The sequence below is a fragment of the Colletotrichum spaethianum genome (genome assembly GCF_022836535.1).
Source record: "Colletotrichum spaethianum MAFF 239500 DNA, contig23, whole genome shotgun sequence".
Lineage (NCBI taxonomy): Eukaryota > Fungi > Ascomycota > Sordariomycetes > Glomerellales > Glomerellaceae > Colletotrichum > Colletotrichum spaethianum.
The window spans coordinates 388,532-408,862 of record NW_026054793.1 but is presented as its reverse complement, the minus strand read 5'-3'; the positions used below and the strand labels follow the sequence as shown (position 1 = coordinate 408,862).

Here is a 20,331-nt window from a genome sequence, read left to right as displayed (position 1 = left end):
TGTCAGGGTGAAGAAAGGGGAAGGTCAGTTTAGGGGACTTTGAGGGGGAAAGGGATCAGCCTAGGATTGCCCAGGGGCGCTAACTATCACTTTGGGCGGGCCCGTCAGCAACAACACATGGCCCAGCGGTATGCACAAGGAATGCTTATTTCCTTCTTTGTCCAGTCTGAGCAGCGGTCTCCTTCTATTTTCTTCCTCTGATCCACATGCTCCTCTTGCTGGGTGACGAACTTGGTGTCTTTGGAGAAAGATCGTTGTGAAGGGGCATTAGGTGTAAGTGGTACAATACCAAAGAGGTGCAATGGATGCAGGAAATTTGACTCGATATCCGAGGGAAATAAGACAGTGGGCAAAAGGGGGATCGCGTTGGATCCATCCACAACCTGATCAGTGCATCAGTGCATGAGCATCTCGTTGCTTGGTTGGTGGATCCTGGGTACTGGCCGGACCAGGCATTGGGGTTCGTTGATGTTAGGGTCAGGAATGCCAAGGACCCTCTCAACCCTCGTTCTCGACCAGGAAAGGTACAGATACCTCCTCGTCTGTTAGGGCGAAACAAAGCTCGGCTTGGTTGACTAGGTACTGCGTAGACTCCAGACTCGGACATTCCAGGCGTCCGCTACGGCGAACCATCTGCTTCCTCGGAAGAACGCTCCTGCAGGGGCTGCCGCTTGCATTAGGCTGTCAGATGCTTGGGTAGGTTGTCCCGCATGCACAAGTCTGTCTTATCTCACTATGTACTCACTCAGTGCATGAGTATGATACAGCGTGTCTCGTGGCACAACAAAAACAAGAGACAACAAAAAGTTGCCATGACGAGAATGCATGACCAAATCAGCAGCACCCCGACCACCCACCTCCCAAATGCTCAAGTGTAAGAGTCAAGGGTTGAACCACCAGAACCTAATCGATTTTGGCGTGCAGCGGGCGGGCGGGATGCGACGGTGGGGTAGGGGGAACAGAGCCTTAGCAAGTTCCGAGCAATGATCTCAATCTTCAGGCCCCTCTCCGCGGCCGTTCTAATCTCGCCTGAGGTGCGATGAGGCATTTCCGATGTCGTACAGAGACTGGACAAGTAGGATATTACGGAAAACACCGATAGTTTCCGTGGGAAGGGGGTTGATTCACTTACCTGCACTACTAAGAAGCCATCGGATTTTGCATGCCTCGGTATGCAGTACAAGGTCTGGGGTTAAGTGCATGCATGTACTTATTCCAATACCGGAGGATGTATTCCTCACCCCTTCCCTTTGCATGCCAAAACTACTGCACCCCAAGTTCTCTAGGCCGGGTTCTAGTCTGCGTTGGCTGAGGCGCGATGTCTCCGCCCAGTCTATACCTGTAGGGCTTTTGACATCCCAGAAGTGCTAGATGGCCAGACTTGAATTACTATGTATTACGCGCCCAATAGGTTGCGCTGACTCGTCACCAATTACCTTTGTGCGCGCACCTGTCACTGGGGAACATGTCCGATCTCTCGCCGGGCCGCATGGATCCCCTTTGAAGTCGGTTCCATGAACTTACTGTACGTATCGACCGACCACAGGTGGGATGCGCGCAGCACAGAGGACAGAAGGCACCTTACCGAGCATCCGGACCGACGAGCGCTTCACTTCATCACACCGCGCGCCATGCGCGCCTACCATCTCATCTTATGCATTCAGATTGGTCATCATGGTTGCTGTCTTGTTCGCCTTTTTGGCCTCCAAGGACCATTGTCTTCCTTGTGCAACAGATACCGATTAACAACTCACCTTCGCCGGAGATGGCGAACCACGTCCACAAAGTCCCCACCACCTCTGTCATGCTGCCTCTTACCATAATAGTCTTTCTTTTCTCTTAACTTGTCTCCCGCAACATGCCTCGACGACAACGATGACCTCATCCAAGCCGCGAGCCTCCGCTTTCTCCCTCTCTCTCTCTCCCCCCGCGCACACTTCCGCAACTCACCTCCGAACCATTTTGCGCTGGCGCTGAGACTCGCTCACTCCGAAATGCAATTTCTGACCCGTAGGCTTCCGACTCTCAGACTTCCATACTCTCGGATCCCCGACCTGCGTAGACAACAGGCACCATTTTCTGGTGCGCCGAATGCATCATGCCACATGAAGTTGAATTGCTTGACCTTATGCACGGCCATTCTAACTTCCAATCGCGTCCTCCGCCGTCGCCGCCTCCACGAAACCACCAAACACCGAACGCCCAGCTCCCTCCATCCGCTCCAGGCTTCTCTGCATTGTATCGCTTGACAGCCTAAATTATCTCACATCAACCCACTCGGGCCCATGCACCTTGTTTTCGCCGCCCTGACGCCCTGCAGGCATGGACTGTTGCAACGGTAATGTCGACTACGGTCCCTTGTGTCTTCATGCTTCAACCTCATTTCGGGCTGGACTGACTGGCCTAAGGAATTGATTATCTTACGGTTGGCCCTCACTGCTGCTGTCACCACAGCAATTTGCAGCCATGAACCAAACAGATTTGCTGTTTGCGGCTCTTCCAACCCAAGACCCTCCATTCCGACAGATAGAGTTGCAGCAACACGGGCTACGCTACCCGGCACACCCCTTGGCCTTGCAGACCCTGGGCAGCCTGCCTCGTCTTATCCATGTTTTCTCACGATCGCTACAGCAAAGCTTCGAGTTTCAGCCACGCGCATTCTTCGCCCACATACACAAACATTCCCGACTCCCGACTGGCCAACATGTCACCTTTGCTGGTATGCCGTGCGTGATTCTGGTCGCTTGCCGGCTCTGCAACTCGTCCAAAGAACCCTGACACTTGGTCCCGGCCGTATCTGATCTGCGCTCGTCCGGTCTTGTTGCCGTCGGATGCCCCCTTCCCTTCGACAGCTGCGCCGCTCTGACCTCACTTTTGGCAACCGAGTCTCTATTACAATCCAATACCAACGACCCCGACGCGCCTATTGTGTCATGACCGTTTCCCGGTTGGAAGGGGTGTTCTGCGGCGAGGAGTTGGGGGTCGATCAATCCATCTTTCATCTTGACTGCAGCGATTTACCAATCTTTAGTCAGAGTCATTCATGGCTGCATGGCCCCGTTCTATGTACAACGATCGAATGGCTCACACCAATGGTCATGGGTCAATCCTTCAACTGGGTGGTTACTACAGGCACCTTTTTTGCTACAACGTTTCCAGGCACACCCTGACGTCCTACTGCGACTAACAGCCAAAGCTAGGGGCTGATCCTCCTGTATTGTTTTTATCAAGTGACGGATATTTCATGGCGGCTTTTGAGTTCAACGTTCTGCAGGTTGTGGTCATCGTCAGTTTCCGGCCTGCGACTGACATCTGAATGCCATATGGGTTTTGCGGAGCTTGCGTGTCGTTTCCCTTTCCGTTATCCCATGCAAATCGCAACACTCAGTACCTTGTTGGCCAACCGTCGTTATTGGAAAGGTCAGAAGCTCGATGCCACGGTGGGTTGCGTCCCAAACAGGGAGGTGTTGGATAGCAGGATATCACCCGATGCGATTCGAGAAATCAGATCCCGAACTCGGAGCCGTAAGTTGAGAGCCGGTAGACTTCATTCGACTTCGTATTTCGCCGCGCCTTTTGGTCTTGCGGCACCCCAATCAGGAATCTAAAGGAGGCCATGTGGTCCTATTCTTCTTCCTCTGCCGCCAAGGAACCCTGTAGTTGCTGGTTATGCCGCCTGCCGCCGACAAGGTATCATGGAAACTTTTGCCCGGAAGAATAGAACAAACTTGTCTAGAATTATGTAGCCAGGTTGTCCAGATGTTCTATCTACAGGCCGGCTAAAGAGCTTCTGTGGCGTTCATTGAGTGCTATGAAAGCTTGGGAAGGGGGAAGGTCCCGCAAAGAGAACCGCAGGTTGAGCAACGGCATCATCTCATTTGTTTGTCACTGGCTTGCAGAGTAGGCACGAACTTCAACGGGGAAGTCTTAAAAGTCATGCCTTTATGAAGCGCGATGAACCTCTTCAATGGGGTTCTGATCTTGGCCGAAGGCACATCCAGACTGTTCAAGTTATCGTCCTCTTCCCGTCGACACTATCAACATCAATATGGGGCGGCTTTCAGGATTGACTCTGTTTTGCGGACAGATTCGTGCGCTGGCTTGGAAGACATTTCTTATTGCCGTCGCTAGACATCCGCTTGCCTTCGTTTTCAAAGCATACCTGATTCCGGTTGCTGTTGTGGCTATCTTGCTCAACATACCAAACTTCACGACCAGTGGTAACGTCTACGGCACGGGAACCCCAAACCCACTCCCCAGTCTCGCCGAAACCATCACTGAGAAGCCCCTGTTTATCGTAAAGCCTCTGGGCCTGGGGCCCGATGTGGACGAGGCGATCGCCAAAATCACGCAGCCCCTGCGGCCAGAAACTGTACGATACTTGAATGACGAACGAGATCTCCTGACTGAATGTCTCGCCAACCTTCGGGGCATCAGCGGCTGTCATGCTTCCATCACCTTCACAGACTCGCCGCAGACGACATCTTTCGACACTGCTGATCGAGAGCATCACTGGAACTACACCATTCGAGCGGACCCAGCAAGGCGAGGAGTTCTATACAATGTGTTCGAGCACAACGGCGACCTAGAGAGGTTTCTGTTGCCCTTGCAGGTTGCTGTGGAGAATGCCATGACGAACTCAACCACCAACCCTGTCAGTTTTCTCTTCACGAGCAAGACTCAAAAGGAGTGGGACGAAGGCTTTCGGTCCAGTTGGCAAGAGCTCATTGCCAACGTGTACGGCTTTGCCTTCTTCCTCGGCTTCATACAGCAGCTTTTCCATCTCACCAGGTTGATAACCCAAGAGCGCGAGGACGGCATGTCGAAGCTCGTTGACGCCATGGGCGGCAGTGCCACAGTTAGGGTGTTGTCATATCTTGCGGTCTTTAACGTCATCTACCTTCCTTTGTGGATTATTCTCGGCGCCATGCACTGGAAATTCCTCTGGCCGACTAGCAGTGCAGCAATCCCCATACTTTGGCAGATTCTCCTCGGGCTGGCTATAAACAGTTCAACCGTGTTCGCGGCATCTTTCTTCCAGATGGCTCGCACGGCGCCCGTCTACGTCTCAGGAGCCTTCATGATACTGTCCGTGGGCGCCTTGCTGACCGGCCTCGGAAAGGTCTCAATGGCGACCGTATTATCCATGTCCCTATTTTTTCCGAGTTCCAACCATTTTTTCTTTGTCCAAACCATGTCCTATTGGGAATTCAATCTGCAGCCGGCGATCTTGGGCGACATACCTCCCCCGGCTTTCTGGGCGCAAAAGAAGCTTCTCGTAGCCGGAAACACCCTGTTATTGCTCTTGGTCGTGGCTATTGTCGTCTATCCTCTGTTAGCCATCTTGGTTGAGAGATTTATGCATGGCATTGCATACAAGGGACGAACTTTTGCTGGGGAAAGAGGAAGCGCAAGTTCGATCGCAGTCGGGGCCAAAGATCTCCAGAAGATATTCGAGCCATCTCTTACTGAGAGGATATTCTGCTGTGGCATGAGAAAGCCTTGTAATGTTGTCAATAGTGTCAACCTCCAGGGGAATAGAGGCCAAATACTCTGTCTTGTTGGCCCGAATGGGTCTGGAAAGACCAGTACTTTGCAAATGATGGCAGGCCTTCTACCGCTGACCAATGGAACGGTCGATATCAACGCCCTCCCTTCAGAGCTAGGTTCGCCACCCGAATGATTCGAGGGTTTCCTGATGAGAGAACCATTATCTAACTTTCTACAGGCATTTGTCCTCAGAGAAACACAGTCTGGTCAGAGCTAACCGTAAAGGAGCATCTGAGTATCTGGAATCTGGTCAAGGGTAGTAGAAACAGCGCCGAAAGTTTGAAGCAGCTCATAGCTGGTTGCGATCTAGCTCATAAGGCAAGCAGTCTTGCCAGGACTCTCAGTGGTGGCCAACTGAGAAAACTACAGTTGGCATGTATGTTTGTCGGATACACCTCGGTCTGCCTCGTCGACGAATGTACATCAGGACTGGTAAATATTATTTTGTCTCGAATCATACTCCATGTGAAAAAAGCTAACAATATGGTAATCCAGGATCCCCTTTCCAGAAGAGTTATCTGGGATATCCTCCTGGAGCAGCGAAGCCGGCGAAGTATCATCTTCACGACACATTTCCTCGACGAGGTTGAGGTTCTTGCGGATCACATTGTGATCCTATCCAATGGGCGGGTCAAGTGCTCTGGTTCAGTTACAGCTTTAAAGCAGCTTCATGGTGGGGGGTACAAGGTTTCTGTGCCTCATTGGAATGCTTCCATCGATCAAGCATATCCACACGTCACCCATCAAGACCAACTCGGTAAGTCATCGTTCGCCATTTATCACTAGCATTTTACAAGAGATATTTGTGGATGTTGAGAGTCAAGAACTGATCGGCTGCAGTCTACACGACACCCGACTCAACCTCTGCTGCCCAATTGGCGACAAATCTGGCTGCCGCCGGTATGTCCAACGTCTCTATTCTAGGCCCACAGGTTGAGGACGTCTTCCTGCGCGTAGTCGACGACCCTTCACTTCTCGCCAATACCGATTCGACAAGTTCCGATATGAATCTCGAACTGGAACCCGGGAAAATGGAATCATTCTGGTCACAGGTGAAGACTCTCTTCTGGAAGAGGACCATTGTCTTGAAGAGGTTTTGGTGGCCCTACATATACGTCTTGGTCCTCCCCATCGCCGTTACTCTTTCTTTCTCCGGTATCCTGAACAACTATACAGCACCCCTTTGCGTTGAAATCCAGCCAACTCTATACTCCGGATACGAGTTCTATGTGTCCTACGGCGGGAGCTACGTCATTGACGGGGTTGTGCAAACCCCCCCTGGGCTGCTTCTTGGTGGCCCTCCCTCAGTGAACGAATCGCTGTATAACTTGATGAACAGAAATGGTTCCATTACCAAGTACTTTAACATGTCTCAATATACTGAATGGATCAGGCCCGTTGAGACATTGGACGAGTTCATGAATTACTTGAACGAGAATAGGGCGGGAGTCCTACCGGGAGGCATTTTCATGGAGTCCAACACGAGCAACCCGGTCATAGCGTCCTTCGCTGAACATGGAGTCAACGACGGCATGATTCTATTCAACTTGTATAGTCAAATCCACAGCGGCTCTGAGATCACTGCTTCCTATGGCACCATGGGTGAGACGCCAGCGGTAAGTTGCGTTCTCCTGACCCACAGCAACACCCGCTGACTTGCAATCAACAGCGATCTGCAAACTCTGGCATGTTCTATGCAGTATTCTTCTGTTTGATACAAGCCGTGTACCCTGCGGCGTTCGCTCTGTATCCCTCCATCGAGAAGAGCCGGAAAGTTCGTGCGGTTGGATACGCCAATGGAGTTCGAAGAGCGCCCCTATGGGTTGCCTACGCTCTGTTCGATTTCTTCTTCGTTTCTGTCATCTCAATCACTATCGCCGCTCACCTCGGGAGTAAGGTGCCCCTTTGGACGGGTGGTGCATGGGTGATGCTGCCAGTTCTGGCCCTCTACGGTCTAGCGGCCCTCCTCTTTAGCTACATCATGTCTATTCTTTGCAAAACCGGATCCGGAGCGTTCCTTGCAACATCCTCCCTGAACGTACTCATGTTCACGATTGTCGTCATTGCATGCGTGGCAAGTAGATTTAATTACAACTTCCTGCACAACGACCCAAGTCATGGCTAACCGTTGCTCAGGTACCGTACGCCTTCGTCGACGTTGCGGATGTAGACGGTGTGATGACAGCGACGACATTTGGATTGAACATATTCTTTCCTATTGGCAACGTCTTCAGATCAGTTGCCTTCGGGCTCAACGCCATGGAGATTAGTTGCAGAGACGATGCAGTTGTCTCAGCTTCATCAATCCATGCATACGGTGGGCCAGTCCTGTATTTGATTGTTCAAGTTGCCGCGCTGCTCGGGATTCTTATCTGGCTGGAAAGGGACCATTCGTCCCGAAAGGTTAGTGCGGTTAAGTATAGTGCTTCAGCTGGAGACTCGGAGAAGTCTCTAGGTTTCCCGAGCAATGAGGTAAAGGTGGAAAAGGTCCGAGTCGAAGACGCCACGGAGGATCCTCTGCGAACCTTGCACCTCACAAAGACCTTTGGACAGACTCTTGCTGTCAACGATGTGTCTCTAGGTATTGGTAAAGGCGAGGTTCTAGCACTCATTGGGCCTAACGGCGCGGGCAAGTCGACGTTGATCAACTTACTCCGAGGAGAATTGACGCCAGACCACGGCAACGGATATCTTTGCGGAAAGGACGCAAAGAGTGTCTCTGCTCAAAAACACCTCGGAGGTAGATTTATCCTCCTGGGGGCATTTAGTCGGACTATGGCAATGCTGACTTCTCATAGTCTGTGCACAGTATGATGCACTAGACTTGATGAGCACCAGAGAGCATTTGGTCTTCTTCGCAAAGATCAAGGGTGTCAAGGATGTTCAGCGGAACGTCGAAACCATCATGGTAAAGCTTGGCCTGGCACCATATGCCACCCGGCTAGCCTCCAAGCTCTCGGGCGGTAACAAGCGAAAGTTGAGTCTTGCCATTGCACTCATGGGTATGCCCTGACCCTTATACTGTGAATATGACGCTTGCTGATCTATCTCAGGCACACCTCCGGTTCTTATCTTGGACGAGCCGACGTCGGCCATGGATGCCATAGCTAAACGGGCGTTTTGGAAGATCATCCAGCAAATCTCACCAAACCGCTCTCTACTGCTCACCGTAAGATTCTCACATTCTTTCTTTCTCGTTGCAGCATACTGAAAGACGATGAAGACGCACAGCATGGAGGAGGCAGACACCCTCGCCCACAGAGCCGCCGTTATGTCACAGCGACTCCTCGCTGTCGGCACCACCCAATCCTTGCGTCAAAGATACGGCAACGTATACTACGTTGAAATTCTCCTCAAGACAGCCCCGATGTCAACGGTTGGGGAGATGACATTCGTTAGGTCTTGGGTGCAAGAGAGGGTATTAGGGGCCGTTATGGAACGAGAAGTGCTCGGTGGCCAAATCAGGTTCACTGTCCCCGGATCTATAACCAGGGATAGGGAGAATATTCAAGAGGATCAGGAATTCAAGGAAAGCGGCGTCGGCCCCATTGTCGATTTGATTCGGCTGTTGGAGGCGGCGAAGGAGGATTGTGGCATCGAATACTATTCCATTGGGGGCACCACCCTGGAAAGGGTGTTCCTGAATGTGGTAAAGGAAAACATCGTCGAACAAAATGAAGAAGAGAAACCGAAGAAACGGTGGTGGAAGTTTTAGGGTCAGTAACGGCTCAATCGTGCACAACAGGCCAAATGAAGCGATCGGACATCAGCAACGCATCGTGTTGTTACAGGACTGCTAGTTCTTTGGGTTATTAACTTGCAGGGCTGTCGAGGAAACACAACTAATCGGGCCTATAAAATTCAGTTCAGAAGAGTTCAATGTTGGGCTGTTAAATCTCAAAAAGTAATTCAAGTATACAGAGCACAATGATTCATGCATTCAAACTAAAAACACGTTGGTTTGAGAAGTGCGAATATCACCATCAGCCATCTGTTCGTGTAGCCCGGATGTAGAGACAAAGCGAAGCCAGTGGATATTGTTTCTTTACTTTGTTAAAGGCATTAGGGTTCTCCAAAGACAAGCGCCTTCCTATATGCCAGAGAAGAAAGAACACCACTTGATGTCTCGCCACCACGATACCTCGCCATCAACCTCCAAGGCTCTATTGCCTGACTCTCAAGCAGCATATTGTTTTTTCGACGAGGTAGTATTCCCAGAGACACCAAAAGATGAGAAAGCATTCAAGGTCTCATTTGATTTAGGGGTCTCGTCGTCAAACTGGATGGAGGCATTCTCCTTTCCGCAAGGCGCAATATCCTCAGGGGCATCATCAGAAGACAAGACGACACCACTAGAATTCTTGCCGGTCTCGTAGGGCTCCTTGTTGGACTTGATGACAGCAGTCCTGCGCTTTTCTAAGTTCTCCTGAAGACTCAAAAACGTCTTTCTTGTGCGGGACCGGAGTGCATCGAGACGCTGACACTTTCTGCACTTGGCACCGATGCGGACACGGTTCATTGAATGGATCTGACGCTCAGTGCACGCATCCTTTTCTTTGGAGGTGCCCGCGATGAAGTCCCGCTGGTCCTTGCATTCGGAGAGCTTCTTGCCGAACTCGCTGTGCTTGCACTCGTACAAGGTTCCGCGATAGAAACACATGGTTTGCGACGGCTAGTTCTGTATGCGTTGGGCCGGGTGAGTTTGCCAAGTCGATTTGCTGTTGAGTGCTCGTGAGTCTGTCAAGTGTTTCAGGAGTGGGATGACGGCTACTGATGATTATATCCTTCGTAGTGACCAGTATAGACATGCCTGAACATCACTCGAAGTCTTGGGGTTGTTTCTGGGCACCGACCGAACATTGGAGAACTTTGGGCCTCAGCTGCCTTGTTCTAGGTCTGCTCGTGCAGGCCCCCATCCCCTGCACAAAGAGTCAGGTGCAGCATGTGCACATTATATCAAGCGAAGCATATGAAGTCTTGTTGCTCAGGGGTGTAATATTGTTGTCCCAAGGTTCTAGTCGTCTCTTGAAGAAAGAAAACCGCTCTTCAAAACCTCCGCGAACGTCGAGGCCCATACAATACCACTGGACGGATGGAATTCATCCACACGAGGTACATCGTATCCCACCCTCCGCAGAGTCTTCATCAAGCTCGATTCCGGACCTGACGATACCACAACGCCACGAGCCTCCAGCAAACACTCGATATCCGACGTGGAGTCGCCAAAGTAGATTAATGCCTCAGCATTGTCTGCGCCTTGTCGAGTGGCTAAGGCACGCAAAGCGCGCAGCTTGTCCTCACAAGTCGTCAGAATAGTTTCTCTCGCTGGAGTCCCGAGTACGGCTGGCCCTAATATGGTTCCATCCATCTCAATTTCATTGGCAACAACATCGAAGTTGTAGTCTGACAAGACGCCACTGATGAAGGATCTCGACCAGTTGACAGAAACAACGGAGACTGCCCATCCGTTTTTTTTGGCCAGGTCCATAAGATCTGTAAACCCTTCGCGTAGCTTCACCCTTCCTTCCATGCGTGCGGTGTTCCCAGCTTTTGCGAGGTCTTCTCTTCTGAGGTCTCGAAATAGCCCCGACTGCTCCACACGCTGAACGGATCGCAACTCAACTTCCCTCAGACCCCGCAGGTAGGCGAGCTCTTCTGAGAGAGAGAGACGGTCGTCTGCGGCCGGTTTATAGGTGGCAACGTGGTCAGCATGATCTTGACTGTAGTGTTCCAGTACTTGCTGCCATGCTGAGGACAAGTCGATGCCGTGCTCATGCTGGAACCGCAAAGCGATCTCCGCCAAGGTACCAATTGTGTCCTGTATCGTGATCGTCCCGTCAAAGTCAAGAACAAGGTTGGGCGTTTTTCGAGGCATGCCTGCGACCGTGTAGACTGAATAGAGGCGAATGACACGTCTGAAAATACATGCACGCCTGATGTTGCTTTGGAAACGTAGAAACATTAACCCTGACATGTCATGTTGTAAGGATGAAGTTAATGGGTTCCCCACTTTGGAGAGAGGCGATCTTCAATCATGGTAGACGACCGCTTTGCTCTAAAAAAGAGCGAACGATGTTGAGCACTGCAAGTAGAATTCCACTGCAATCTGAAACACTTCCTTAATGAGAACACATAACGTGTAATGTATTCCCCTTCCGTCCCGAAGTACTGAAAGTCTAGTAGTGGCTAAGCAAGCCCTTCGACACGTGTCGTAATCCAGTGCCCCGGGGGGTATCAAAATCCCTGAAAGTAGCAAACCACCTTCGAAATAATTTGAGAAGTGCTCATCCAAACGCCATGCAATCCTCTCGGGCCCCAAGCCCATAATCCATTTAGTATGAGTACAGCCGTTTATACAACATCCTCCATCACTACTTCGTCATCGTCGTCTTCGGCGGCGGCTTCCTCTGGGGCGGTCTCGCTATTCGCGCCGGAGGCCATGCTCTTCAGATGCTCCTGTAACGACCACTCGTTGGCATGGATGCCAGATCGGTTGAGTACCGCAATCTTCTCCAGAGTCTGGCGCAAGAAAGCCTCAGGCTGGTCGAACCTAGCTTTGAGAATGGACATTTTCCAGTACTCGTACTTTCTGAAAGCCTCCATGAGCCCGTCGAGAAGCTGTTCCTCCGACATACGGGCAGCTCTGTTCTCGGCCTTCTTGGGCTTTGTAGCCTTTGTGGGAGCAGATGTTTTCTGTGCTGCGTTAGCGCCGGGAAGCAACGGACTGGTCGGCCGCTACTTACGATGAAGGAGCCAAACTTCTCCACAGCAGCAGCAGAACCATGGTGAATGATGCTGTTAGCTGCACGCTGCTCCATGATCTGAAGAGTATGCTTCGGCCTCTGGGCCTCAACTTGCTTCCGCTGCAGGATTGCTTGACTCTCGGCGTTGTCTACAGGCTTACAAGCTAACTCGTACTGAATCCTAGCAGCGATCTTCGTTTTCTCTGTGCTAAGTTAGGTTTGAGGTACCCCGACGAACGCGAGTTGAGCTTACTGGGAATCGCCTTGCGGTAGTATGGCTGCCAACGACGACCCTTCTCGAACGGTTTCTTCTCCACTTTGTCTGTCTTGGGCCGTAGAAACCGGGCCGGGATACCAGCATTGGCCGCATCGGTTCTTGCCTTAGATTTTGCCTTGAAGCCAGGCAGATCCTCTTCAGTAAAGACGAATGTGCTGCGCGCAAGCTCCTTGCCCATCTCCAAGTCGTACTCCTTGGGCATCAATTGATGTTCGGCTCGGTCGGAGTTGAGTAGCATCTTGAAGCGGTGCTAAAAAAAAAAGAGTCAACTGAGCTGTCCAGCTCTTTGAGACGCGTGTTCAAACATACCTCGACGCTGCCATCTGGGCGCACAACGTCCCACTGTCGCATCGTACCAACCTCGATCTCGGCGTCATCTGGTAGGCTATCCCATGCTTCCCACAAGTCCTTGGGGACTCGGGCTAAGTATGCTTGACCGAAGGAGCCTTGGTCGCTGTACTGGTCGAAAAACTCGAGATCGCCAGCATCTTCGTAAAGGTCGTCGTCGTCGAGGGGAGAGGCCGTCACAGCTTCAGGGTCCGGCTTGATGTATGGCTCCGGTTTGACGTACGTCGAGTCTGCCATGTTAAGTCTATCTGATCCGGCCGGGAGGTCCCTTTGGCGTTCCAGAATCGCGATGTTAAGTTGAGGTAAAGTCGATGGTTTCTTTGCAATGACGAAAGAACAGTCCAAGTTGGGGTTACCCACAGCAGCACCTAAGGTACCTAGTAAGGCAAGTAGAGCAGGGTAGCTGCTTAGGTAGGAGGTAGTGTCTGGATGGGGTTTAGCGTAAAGATCATGTGACATGTATGGAGTGGGATTGACTAACACTGACTTTACTTTCAGTTGAAGTAACGGGTTGAAGTGAATCCAACTTTCAGATTCAATATGAGTATATTTTTAGAGTCAAATGCTCAAAATTGACTGGTAAACTTCACGGAACTCTGGGCTCTGAAAACCCCAAACCCCATACGAAGACTGGAAGCGTACGGAGTACAAACAAGATCGAAGCACAGACAAATACATGTTAGTGGATGTGCCTCAATCACCGACTCTGACCAGGGGTGTATCTAAGTCAACGTTAGGGAACCACTTAAAAAGGTGCAGGCCCCACCACAAAGCTGGAACTCCAGCGTCGTGACCTCTTTAAAAGCAACTGTCCGCCTGCGCCTTCCGTGTTCCCGTGAACGCTGACAGCAGCAACAACAAAAGTCAAGCATCACTTTACATCAGCTCGGTCCCTCTTCACAGGGCCTTGGGGCCTACTCGACTTCCCTTTCGAAAGCTTGTGTATATTGTGCCGCCTACGCCACCAGTCTTGTCAACAATGAGACTGCGATTCGATCCGACATCACTCATCACGTACCCCAACATCGGCATCAAAACAGGAAGAACATCAAGCTAGTTTCTTTGTCTGCAGCTGCAACAGGACCATGGCTCCTATAAAATCGCTTGCCGAGCTGTGCATCGCGGTATGCCAAAGACACATTACTGAACTCAGCAGTGTTGGAAACGGCGACACCCTCCAATACCACCATGTCCGCGACATCCTCATGAGGGTAACGAACCCAGCCCAGCTCCGCGAGATCGAACTCAACTCCCCTCATATCCAAGGCGAAACGTCCGAACTTTGGCTGCGCCTCATCAAAAAGGAGTTTCCGACTGAAAGCCACGATAAAAACTACGCGCCTAAGAATCCGTCGAAGTGGTACAAGATATACGAACGATATGCCGAGGAGCGCCGTCAGGCTCAACAGCAGGCCGAGGCCGAGTTGCTTGCAAGGGTTCAAGGCCTGCAGCAGAAGAAGGATAACAATGTCAGCAGGATCGTCGATCCAAAGTTTGCAAGATTCCTACCAAAACCACCCAAGACAGGCCGCACCTTCGGAACGCGAGGCCGAGGGGGAAAGGAGCTCCCCAGCTCCCTCAGCTTCGCGGCTGGAAGCAGAATGAAGACAACCACGGGCGCCAGCGTCATGAAGAAAGCCCGTAGAGAGGCCAAGGAAATTGTCGGCATAAGAAGCAACTTGGCCGTTCCTACAGGCTTAATCAGAGCTCCGCGACTCAGCAAGGCTCCGCCTTCGATGGCCGCCGAGCATCGGATCTCGACTCAGCCAGTATTTCGGCCCACATCTACCAGCAACCGGCCTCCCACGCATTCTACATATGTCGTGCCATCCAAGACCACGTATGTTTCTGACTCGTCAGGCGATGAAGGTGGCGATCTGTTCGGCGAAGAGGGAACGCCCAAGCAGAAGGGCAAGGCCAGTAGCATTAGTGGCCCTATCTCTCCCTCCAAGTTCAAACCATCTTCATCCTCATCGAGCTCGCAGCCGGCAGGTCTACGACGTGGCGGTGGCATTCTCGGAAATGCGCATCGGCCGAAGAGCAATATTAGAGTCGAACGACCCAAGCCTAACCCCGAACCAGCGACTAGGAGTACAGAGCCATCCCGCGCCCACAAACTGCTTGCCCAGAGCAACGGCCCGCAGTCGCCGCCGCTGCCCGCATCCCTTGACGAGATGCAACCGGCTCGTCCAATCTTGGGCAACCAGGAGCTGCCTAGAAAAAGAAAGGCGGTTGACATCTTCATGCCCAAGAAAAAGGGCAGACGTTGAGGCATTGAGTGGGCTTGCATAGCAGGTGATTCGGAGGGGGATACTCACTTTTTGGGACTTGTAACACATATGAAGGCGTTGAGACACGGATGGGTATGCGGCATTAGGATTCGGGCGTCGGCAGGATATGGTAATACCCACTTGCTTCTAGAGATACTCCTGCCTCAAGGCGTAGGCATTGACATGGGCCTAAGCCTGGGCTCTGACACAACATATAGAACGGTTTCGATCATGTCTGGCGAATCAGCCTCTTAATAAAATACGTAAAGACATTCATCGTTGCGGCAGCATGTTGATCAGCGAAGTTTATGCTCAGTGGGCGGATGTTCTATCACCATGCCATGCCTGTTGCGTCTGTGGATGTGTGTGGATGTGTGAATCGTCCCCTGCCTCGACTTAGCGCCCAAGTGCTAGTCCGTCCCTTTCCGTCATTGCGGCCAGTCTCTTCCGTCACATTGCTCTCAACCAGGTGACCGAAATAGCCGTTCACTCTCGGGAAAAGGACGACAATCCCCGTACCGACAGCAACCTAGTCATTCCAGCCCTGCACTCTTGTTCTAGGCGCTATGGAGTCATCGGGACGTTGTTCCCCTAGGCCAATATTCATAGCCCATCCAATGGATTCAGTTGCCCCCTCGCAGGGCAAGGACCAGATGCAGGGTAGCACCAGCCTCAAGACCGTACTCAGACGCGGACTTGTCATCGACCCTGTTCCATCAGAGTACATCGCGTCAGCCAGACTTTCTGCCCAAATTCTCCAAACCGGGAGGACCACCCCTGTTTGGCGAAGTGTAATCTTACATCTGTTTGCCGCCGTAAATCAATCTCTGCTGAACGGGCGGGATGCCCTCCTTCTCCTCAACCTTTTCCTTGATCTGCGAGACCTATTATGAAAACGGTCAGACTGTCGCTCTCTTCTCGGGCATTCTGGGAAAGAGATGTTCGGAGTAAAGGAGGTGACGCGCTTTGTATTCATTCTCGATATCGAGCTCAATCTCCTTGCCCGTCAACGTCCGCACCCTGTTGGTTCGAGCAATCAGTTTAAACTGTTCTGGTAATCGAAACATAGGAATCCTCTCGCCGCTGAGTGGTCAGCGCGTACATACTTGATCAACATCTTGACGGATCAAATTTTGCTTGGAGAAGCGTGAAAGTTTATTTGGAATTCGAAGGCGTATACGGGAAGGTGCGGGTTTGTGGGCGGTTTCGTTCCGACGTGGGTATCGTTTGTTCGTTGTAGTTGTGACAGTTGCACGATTGACGGTCGAGCTCGCAAGGCGGGCAACAAGTCATAGTGGGGGAGGGGCCTTATTAGTGTAAGCCGAGCAGGGGAGCCTAGAGACGCCTCGCCCCACGTCGAGCCGTGGATGTTGCGTTCACACATCCGTGGTCTGTGCTGCGCAAACCATCAGAAACGAACCAGTGGCTCAGGTGTCTAAGGAGTAGACGATGGAAAATACTCTATAGGGAGCAACTTTTCATAAACCACTATTTGGCAAGTGGATTACATATTTATCTTTCCATTTGGGAAGAGCGGCAGTGATTGAGCAGGTTGCGCTTGTATTACACGTTTTCAATAAACACCAGCCCTCTCCTTGTGCAAATGCGAATGAAAGGTGTGTCCGAAGCTCTCAGAGGCGTTTTCATTATAGTACAAGTCCTTCAAAGACCTTTAGGAATACAGGGGGAGATTTTTTTGCGCTCAGAAAGCAGCCGCCTCATTTCTGGTCGCGGTCCTCAAACACGTTCAGGCCCAAGCCCTCAGAGTCGAGCAGCAGTCTATTCTTACTGCCAGACTCCTGCATCTGTTGAGCGATAGCACGGGCGTTCTCGATCTTCTTCAGTTCGACGTATGCCTTGCTCTTCTTGATGGCCTCTCCGATCAGCTCGGCGGAGCGGGCCTCACCCTGGGCCTTGACGACCATGGCCTGCTTCTCCTGGCGAGCCTTGTCGACAACAAAGGCTGCACGCTGAGCCTCCTGCTGAGCGACCTGCTTCGCCTCGACGGCGGCCGTGAACTCGGGCGAAAATGCAAGATGCTGGGAAGCTAAATCAGCACGTGAAGATAACGAAATAGGAGGTACAAAGACATACTGTCAAGGACACATCATCCAGGAGAATGTTGAACCGCGCAGCACGTCGGGAAAGGTTCTCGCGGACCAACTTGGCAACCATCTCTCTCTGGGTGATGAGTTGAGAAGCGTTGAACTGAGCAACGACGCTCTTGAGGACCTCATTGACGATAGACGGCAGCACCCTCTCGTCATAATCGGTACCCAATGTGCGGTAGATCTGGGGCAGAGCCTTGATGTCGGGTCTCGAGAGGACACGGCAGGTGATGTTGACCATCTGCAAGTCCTTGGTTCCGGTAAGGGAGGCGACGTTTCTAGGCTTTGCACGAACGTCGTAGGTGACGGGAGTTTCGAACCAGGGGATGACGAAATGGGTTCCTACACAACAGTTCCAGGTCAGCTCATTGTACCTTCAACTTTGGGACAATATCGCTCGTTGTGAGCCGTAGAAGGGTTGCTAGACATACCTTCAGCGTAGATCTCTTTGCTCACACCACTTGTCCTCCGGTACTTGATCGCTCTGTGACCACCATCGACGTTAAACAGCGCGTTCTGGGCCAGAAACGCAGCGCCTCCAAGGAGAACAAGGCCCGCCAGTCCCATACCAGCGCCACGAGGGCCACCGGGCATGCCGCCGCCGCCGAAGCCGCCGCGCTTCTGCTGCTGCTCAGCAACCTGCCTAAGGCGCGCGTAGGCCTCCTCCATGGGGCTTCTTCCTCCAGACATGATGAAAGCTGGTATCTGGATTGCCTGTCGGGGTAAATGCGCAACTCGAGGGAAAGGAAGGATCGATCGGGTTGTTGTTGGTCGAGCGGGCGTGGGTGCTACAGCTTTGGACGAAGCTGATGATGGGTGGAGCGGAGCTTTGTCAGTCTTCAACGTCACGGTAGTCTAGCGGAGCTCGAAAATTGACGTTGGCCGGTGCTCTCGGTATGGAAGGAGCCACTGGGGCGGCAACTGGCCAAGCACCTCAGGCACCTGCTCCTTCCTTCAAGCCGTCATGAGTTTTGGTCGCGCACAGACCATGTCCATCGTACTTCCATAGCCGAGCTGTACAGTTGCCGTCTGGTGGTAGCTTTTTGCCAGCTGGTGGCCTAAATTATTGACCTTGAAGCAGAGTAAGGAAGGACTCACACTTATTCATCTATCAATGCCGGCTCTTGAGCGCAAAGCCAGAAAAATAAAATCGAGAATCTATGGCGCCTTTGCTACGAGGGCGACGGGTCTGTACTCCCTAACTGAGCCGGGCGATAACTACATTGAGACAACGCGGCCACACTTCCTTTTTTCCAACACACTCACTGTTCTGGACCGTATCTCCCGTGATTCATGCATGAAAACACCCTGCAGCAGCACGAGCTTGTAGCTCTTGGTACCGAAGAAGAGCTAACTATCTTTGTTGATTCTCTCCACTATGCTCTGAAGCCGCAGGATTTTGTCCAGGTGACCGACCCGGTGTCTTCTCTCCCAATTTTGAGAAACTACCTTCTTATTTCTTGACGCCCTTTTTCGTTATCCAGGTTGTTCCATCTGATCCATTGTCAACTCAACGAGCAAAGATGTCATCCACAACACAAATTATTACGCACAGCAATGGCGCCGCTGGTGGTGCTGTGATAACTACAAATCGGCTCATTCTTCGGCCCTCCACCTTCGCAGACGCCCCGGATATGGCACGGCTTGCAAACAACCTCAAGATAGCAGGGAACATGCGGAACACCTTCCCATCGCCTTATCTGCTCGAGCATGCTGAGGGCTGGCTCACACTATGCGCCAAAGACCCGGGCAACTACTTCGCTATTTGCAGAGCAGAGGATGGGGCCTTCGTTGGCAACATGGGCATCATTCGGGGCAATGATGTGCTGCATCGCACCTGGGAGCTCGGCTACTGGATCGGCGAGGAGTATTGGGGACAGGGTTTCGCGAGCGAGGCTTTGGTAGCTCTCTGCAGATTCTGCTTCGAGCAAAACCCTGAACTCTTGAGGTTAGAAGCATCCATGTTCAGTACTAATGCGGCGAGCCGAAGAGTGCTCGAGAAGGCTGGCTGGACGTACGAGGGTACCAAGAGGCAAGCCGTTGAAAAGGAGGGCCAAGTCCTCGATCTGTTACTTTTCTCGATTCTTAGACATGAGAGTCTCTGTTGACTTACAGCTTTAATCGAGCTGCGCGGTGCAAATGGTGGTGGTGAGAGTAATGAGGGCGGCAGAGAAAGGGCTCAAGATTCTCCTGGCAGCCTGCAAGGAGTTTCAGCGGCAAGAAGACAGCACTCGGTCACTCATTAAGCAAGGAGTATGGGTTAAACGGCGTTGATGTATTGCGGTCATTATCTCATTATCTTATCATCGGGAACCAGTCTCTTGACGATAGCATCATTGGCTGTAGCAATTTATCACCAACCACACCTTCAGTGCCATCAACCTCTAGCCTTATCTTTGTCGGGAAGAACAAGACGGGGTCGCCTGACGATAGCTTTTCCATGCCGTGTCGATCAATACGCCCTTACTTCCAAGACTGTACAATCAAGAACTGGATGTCACTGACCCTGGAGCCACCAGGACCTACAGCACCCTCAAGCAAGACGACCTGACACCCTCTCAACAGGGCGCTTTCCTAAGTTTACTGGCTTGTGATAGCATGCTATTGAGAGACGAAGGAACGACAAGAGCGAGACCTTTGTTATATTTTCCAGAGGCTGTAAGTCAATATCGACGTCTAGGTCTCTAGGGCTGGAAGAGGTTTACAACAATAAATGCCATGACTTATCTATTTATCTTTGTTGAGGCTTTAAAAAACTGCGTTGCTCTACAAGACTCAGAAAACTTATAGCAACGAGACAAACGACTTGTGGAACTAGCTGTAGAGATCAAAGATGCAAACGTCGGCTTTGCTAGTATCAAATAGCCACACAGTTCTTTTGCTATTGTACTTTATCAACTCCTTCATAGTTATTCATTGTCATTTGTAGTTGATGTGGGTTTCACAGTATTCTCAAGTGTTAGAGTACTTCAAATAAATGATGACGCTGGGGGCAACACAAGTGCATTTGCTTCACACTGAAAGTGATGGAGAAA

The 20,331-nt window shown here is 51.6% G+C and overlaps 8 protein-coding genes across 8 annotated transcripts; 3 read left to right on the top strand and 5 right to left on the bottom strand.

Annotated features, from left to right (window-relative positions):
• Window positions 1-4,048: 4,048 nt before the first annotated feature.
• Window positions 4,049-9,265, top strand: ColSpa_08558 (ABC transporter A family member 2; the record flags this gene model as incomplete). The annotated part of the gene is made up of 8 exons (XM_049274770.1): window positions 4,049-5,666; window positions 5,729-6,307; window positions 6,391-7,166; window positions 7,220-7,588; window positions 7,687-8,290; window positions 8,349-8,552; window positions 8,604-8,719; window positions 8,765-9,265. The coding sequence occupies 8 exons, from the start codon at window positions 4,049-4,051 to the stop codon at window positions 9,263-9,265; spliced, it is 4,767 nt and encodes a 1,588-aa protein (XP_049130727.1).
• Window positions 9,266-9,727: 462 nt separating this feature from the next.
• ColSpa_08557 (uncharacterized protein) lies at window positions 9,728-10,210 on the bottom strand (the record flags this gene model as incomplete). Its single annotated transcript, XM_049274769.1, has 1 exon — window positions 9,728-10,210. One exon carries the CDS (start codon window positions 10,208-10,210, stop codon window positions 9,728-9,730), a length of 483 nt encoding a protein of 160 aa, XP_049130726.1.
• Window positions 10,211-10,564: 354 nt separating this feature from the next.
• On the bottom strand, window positions 10,565-11,425 carry ColSpa_08556 (UPF0658 Golgi apparatus membrane protein; the record flags this gene model as incomplete). Its single annotated transcript, XM_049274768.1, has 1 exon — window positions 10,565-11,425. The coding sequence occupies one exon, from the start codon at window positions 11,423-11,425 to the stop codon at window positions 10,565-10,567; it is 861 nt and encodes a 286-aa protein (XP_049130725.1).
• A 476-nt stretch (window positions 11,426-11,901) lies between these two features.
• On the bottom strand, window positions 11,902-13,155 carry ColSpa_08555 (transcription initiation factor TFIID subunit 11; the record flags this gene model as incomplete). The annotated part of the gene is made up of 4 exons (XM_049274767.1): window positions 11,902-12,243; window positions 12,294-12,496; window positions 12,547-12,820; window positions 12,880-13,155. 4 exons carry the CDS (start codon window positions 13,153-13,155, stop codon window positions 11,902-11,904), a joined length of 1,095 nt encoding a protein of 364 aa, XP_049130724.1.
• An 848-nt stretch (window positions 13,156-14,003) lies between these two features.
• ColSpa_08554 (elongin-A) lies at window positions 14,004-15,188 on the top strand (the record flags this gene model as incomplete). Its single annotated transcript, XM_049274766.1, has 1 exon — window positions 14,004-15,188. The coding sequence occupies one exon, from the start codon at window positions 14,004-14,006 to the stop codon at window positions 15,186-15,188; it is 1,185 nt and encodes a 394-aa protein (XP_049130723.1).
• Window positions 15,189-15,985: 797 nt separating this feature from the next.
• Window positions 15,986-16,305, bottom strand: ColSpa_08553 (ubiquitin-like-specific protease 2; the record flags this gene model as incomplete). The annotated part of the gene is made up of 3 exons (XM_049274765.1): window positions 15,986-16,072; window positions 16,094-16,234; window positions 16,291-16,305. The coding sequence occupies 3 exons, from the start codon at window positions 16,303-16,305 to the stop codon at window positions 15,986-15,988; spliced, it is 243 nt and encodes an 80-aa protein (XP_049130722.1).
• Window positions 16,306-16,906: 601 nt separating this feature from the next.
• On the bottom strand, window positions 16,907-17,986 carry ColSpa_08552 (prohibitin-2; the record flags this gene model as incomplete). Its single annotated transcript, XM_049274764.1, has 3 exons — window positions 16,907-17,227; window positions 17,283-17,638; window positions 17,728-17,986. The coding sequence occupies 3 exons, from the start codon at window positions 17,984-17,986 to the stop codon at window positions 16,907-16,909; spliced, it is 936 nt and encodes a 311-aa protein (XP_049130721.1).
• An 833-nt stretch (window positions 17,987-18,819) lies between these two features.
• On the top strand, window positions 18,820-19,404 carry ColSpa_08551 (putative Na(+)/H(+) antiporter; the record flags this gene model as incomplete). Its single annotated transcript, XM_049274763.1, has 1 exon — window positions 18,820-19,404. One exon carries the CDS (start codon window positions 18,820-18,822, stop codon window positions 19,402-19,404), a length of 585 nt encoding a protein of 194 aa, XP_049130720.1.
• Between the last annotated feature and the right edge of the window lie 927 nt (window positions 19,405-20,331).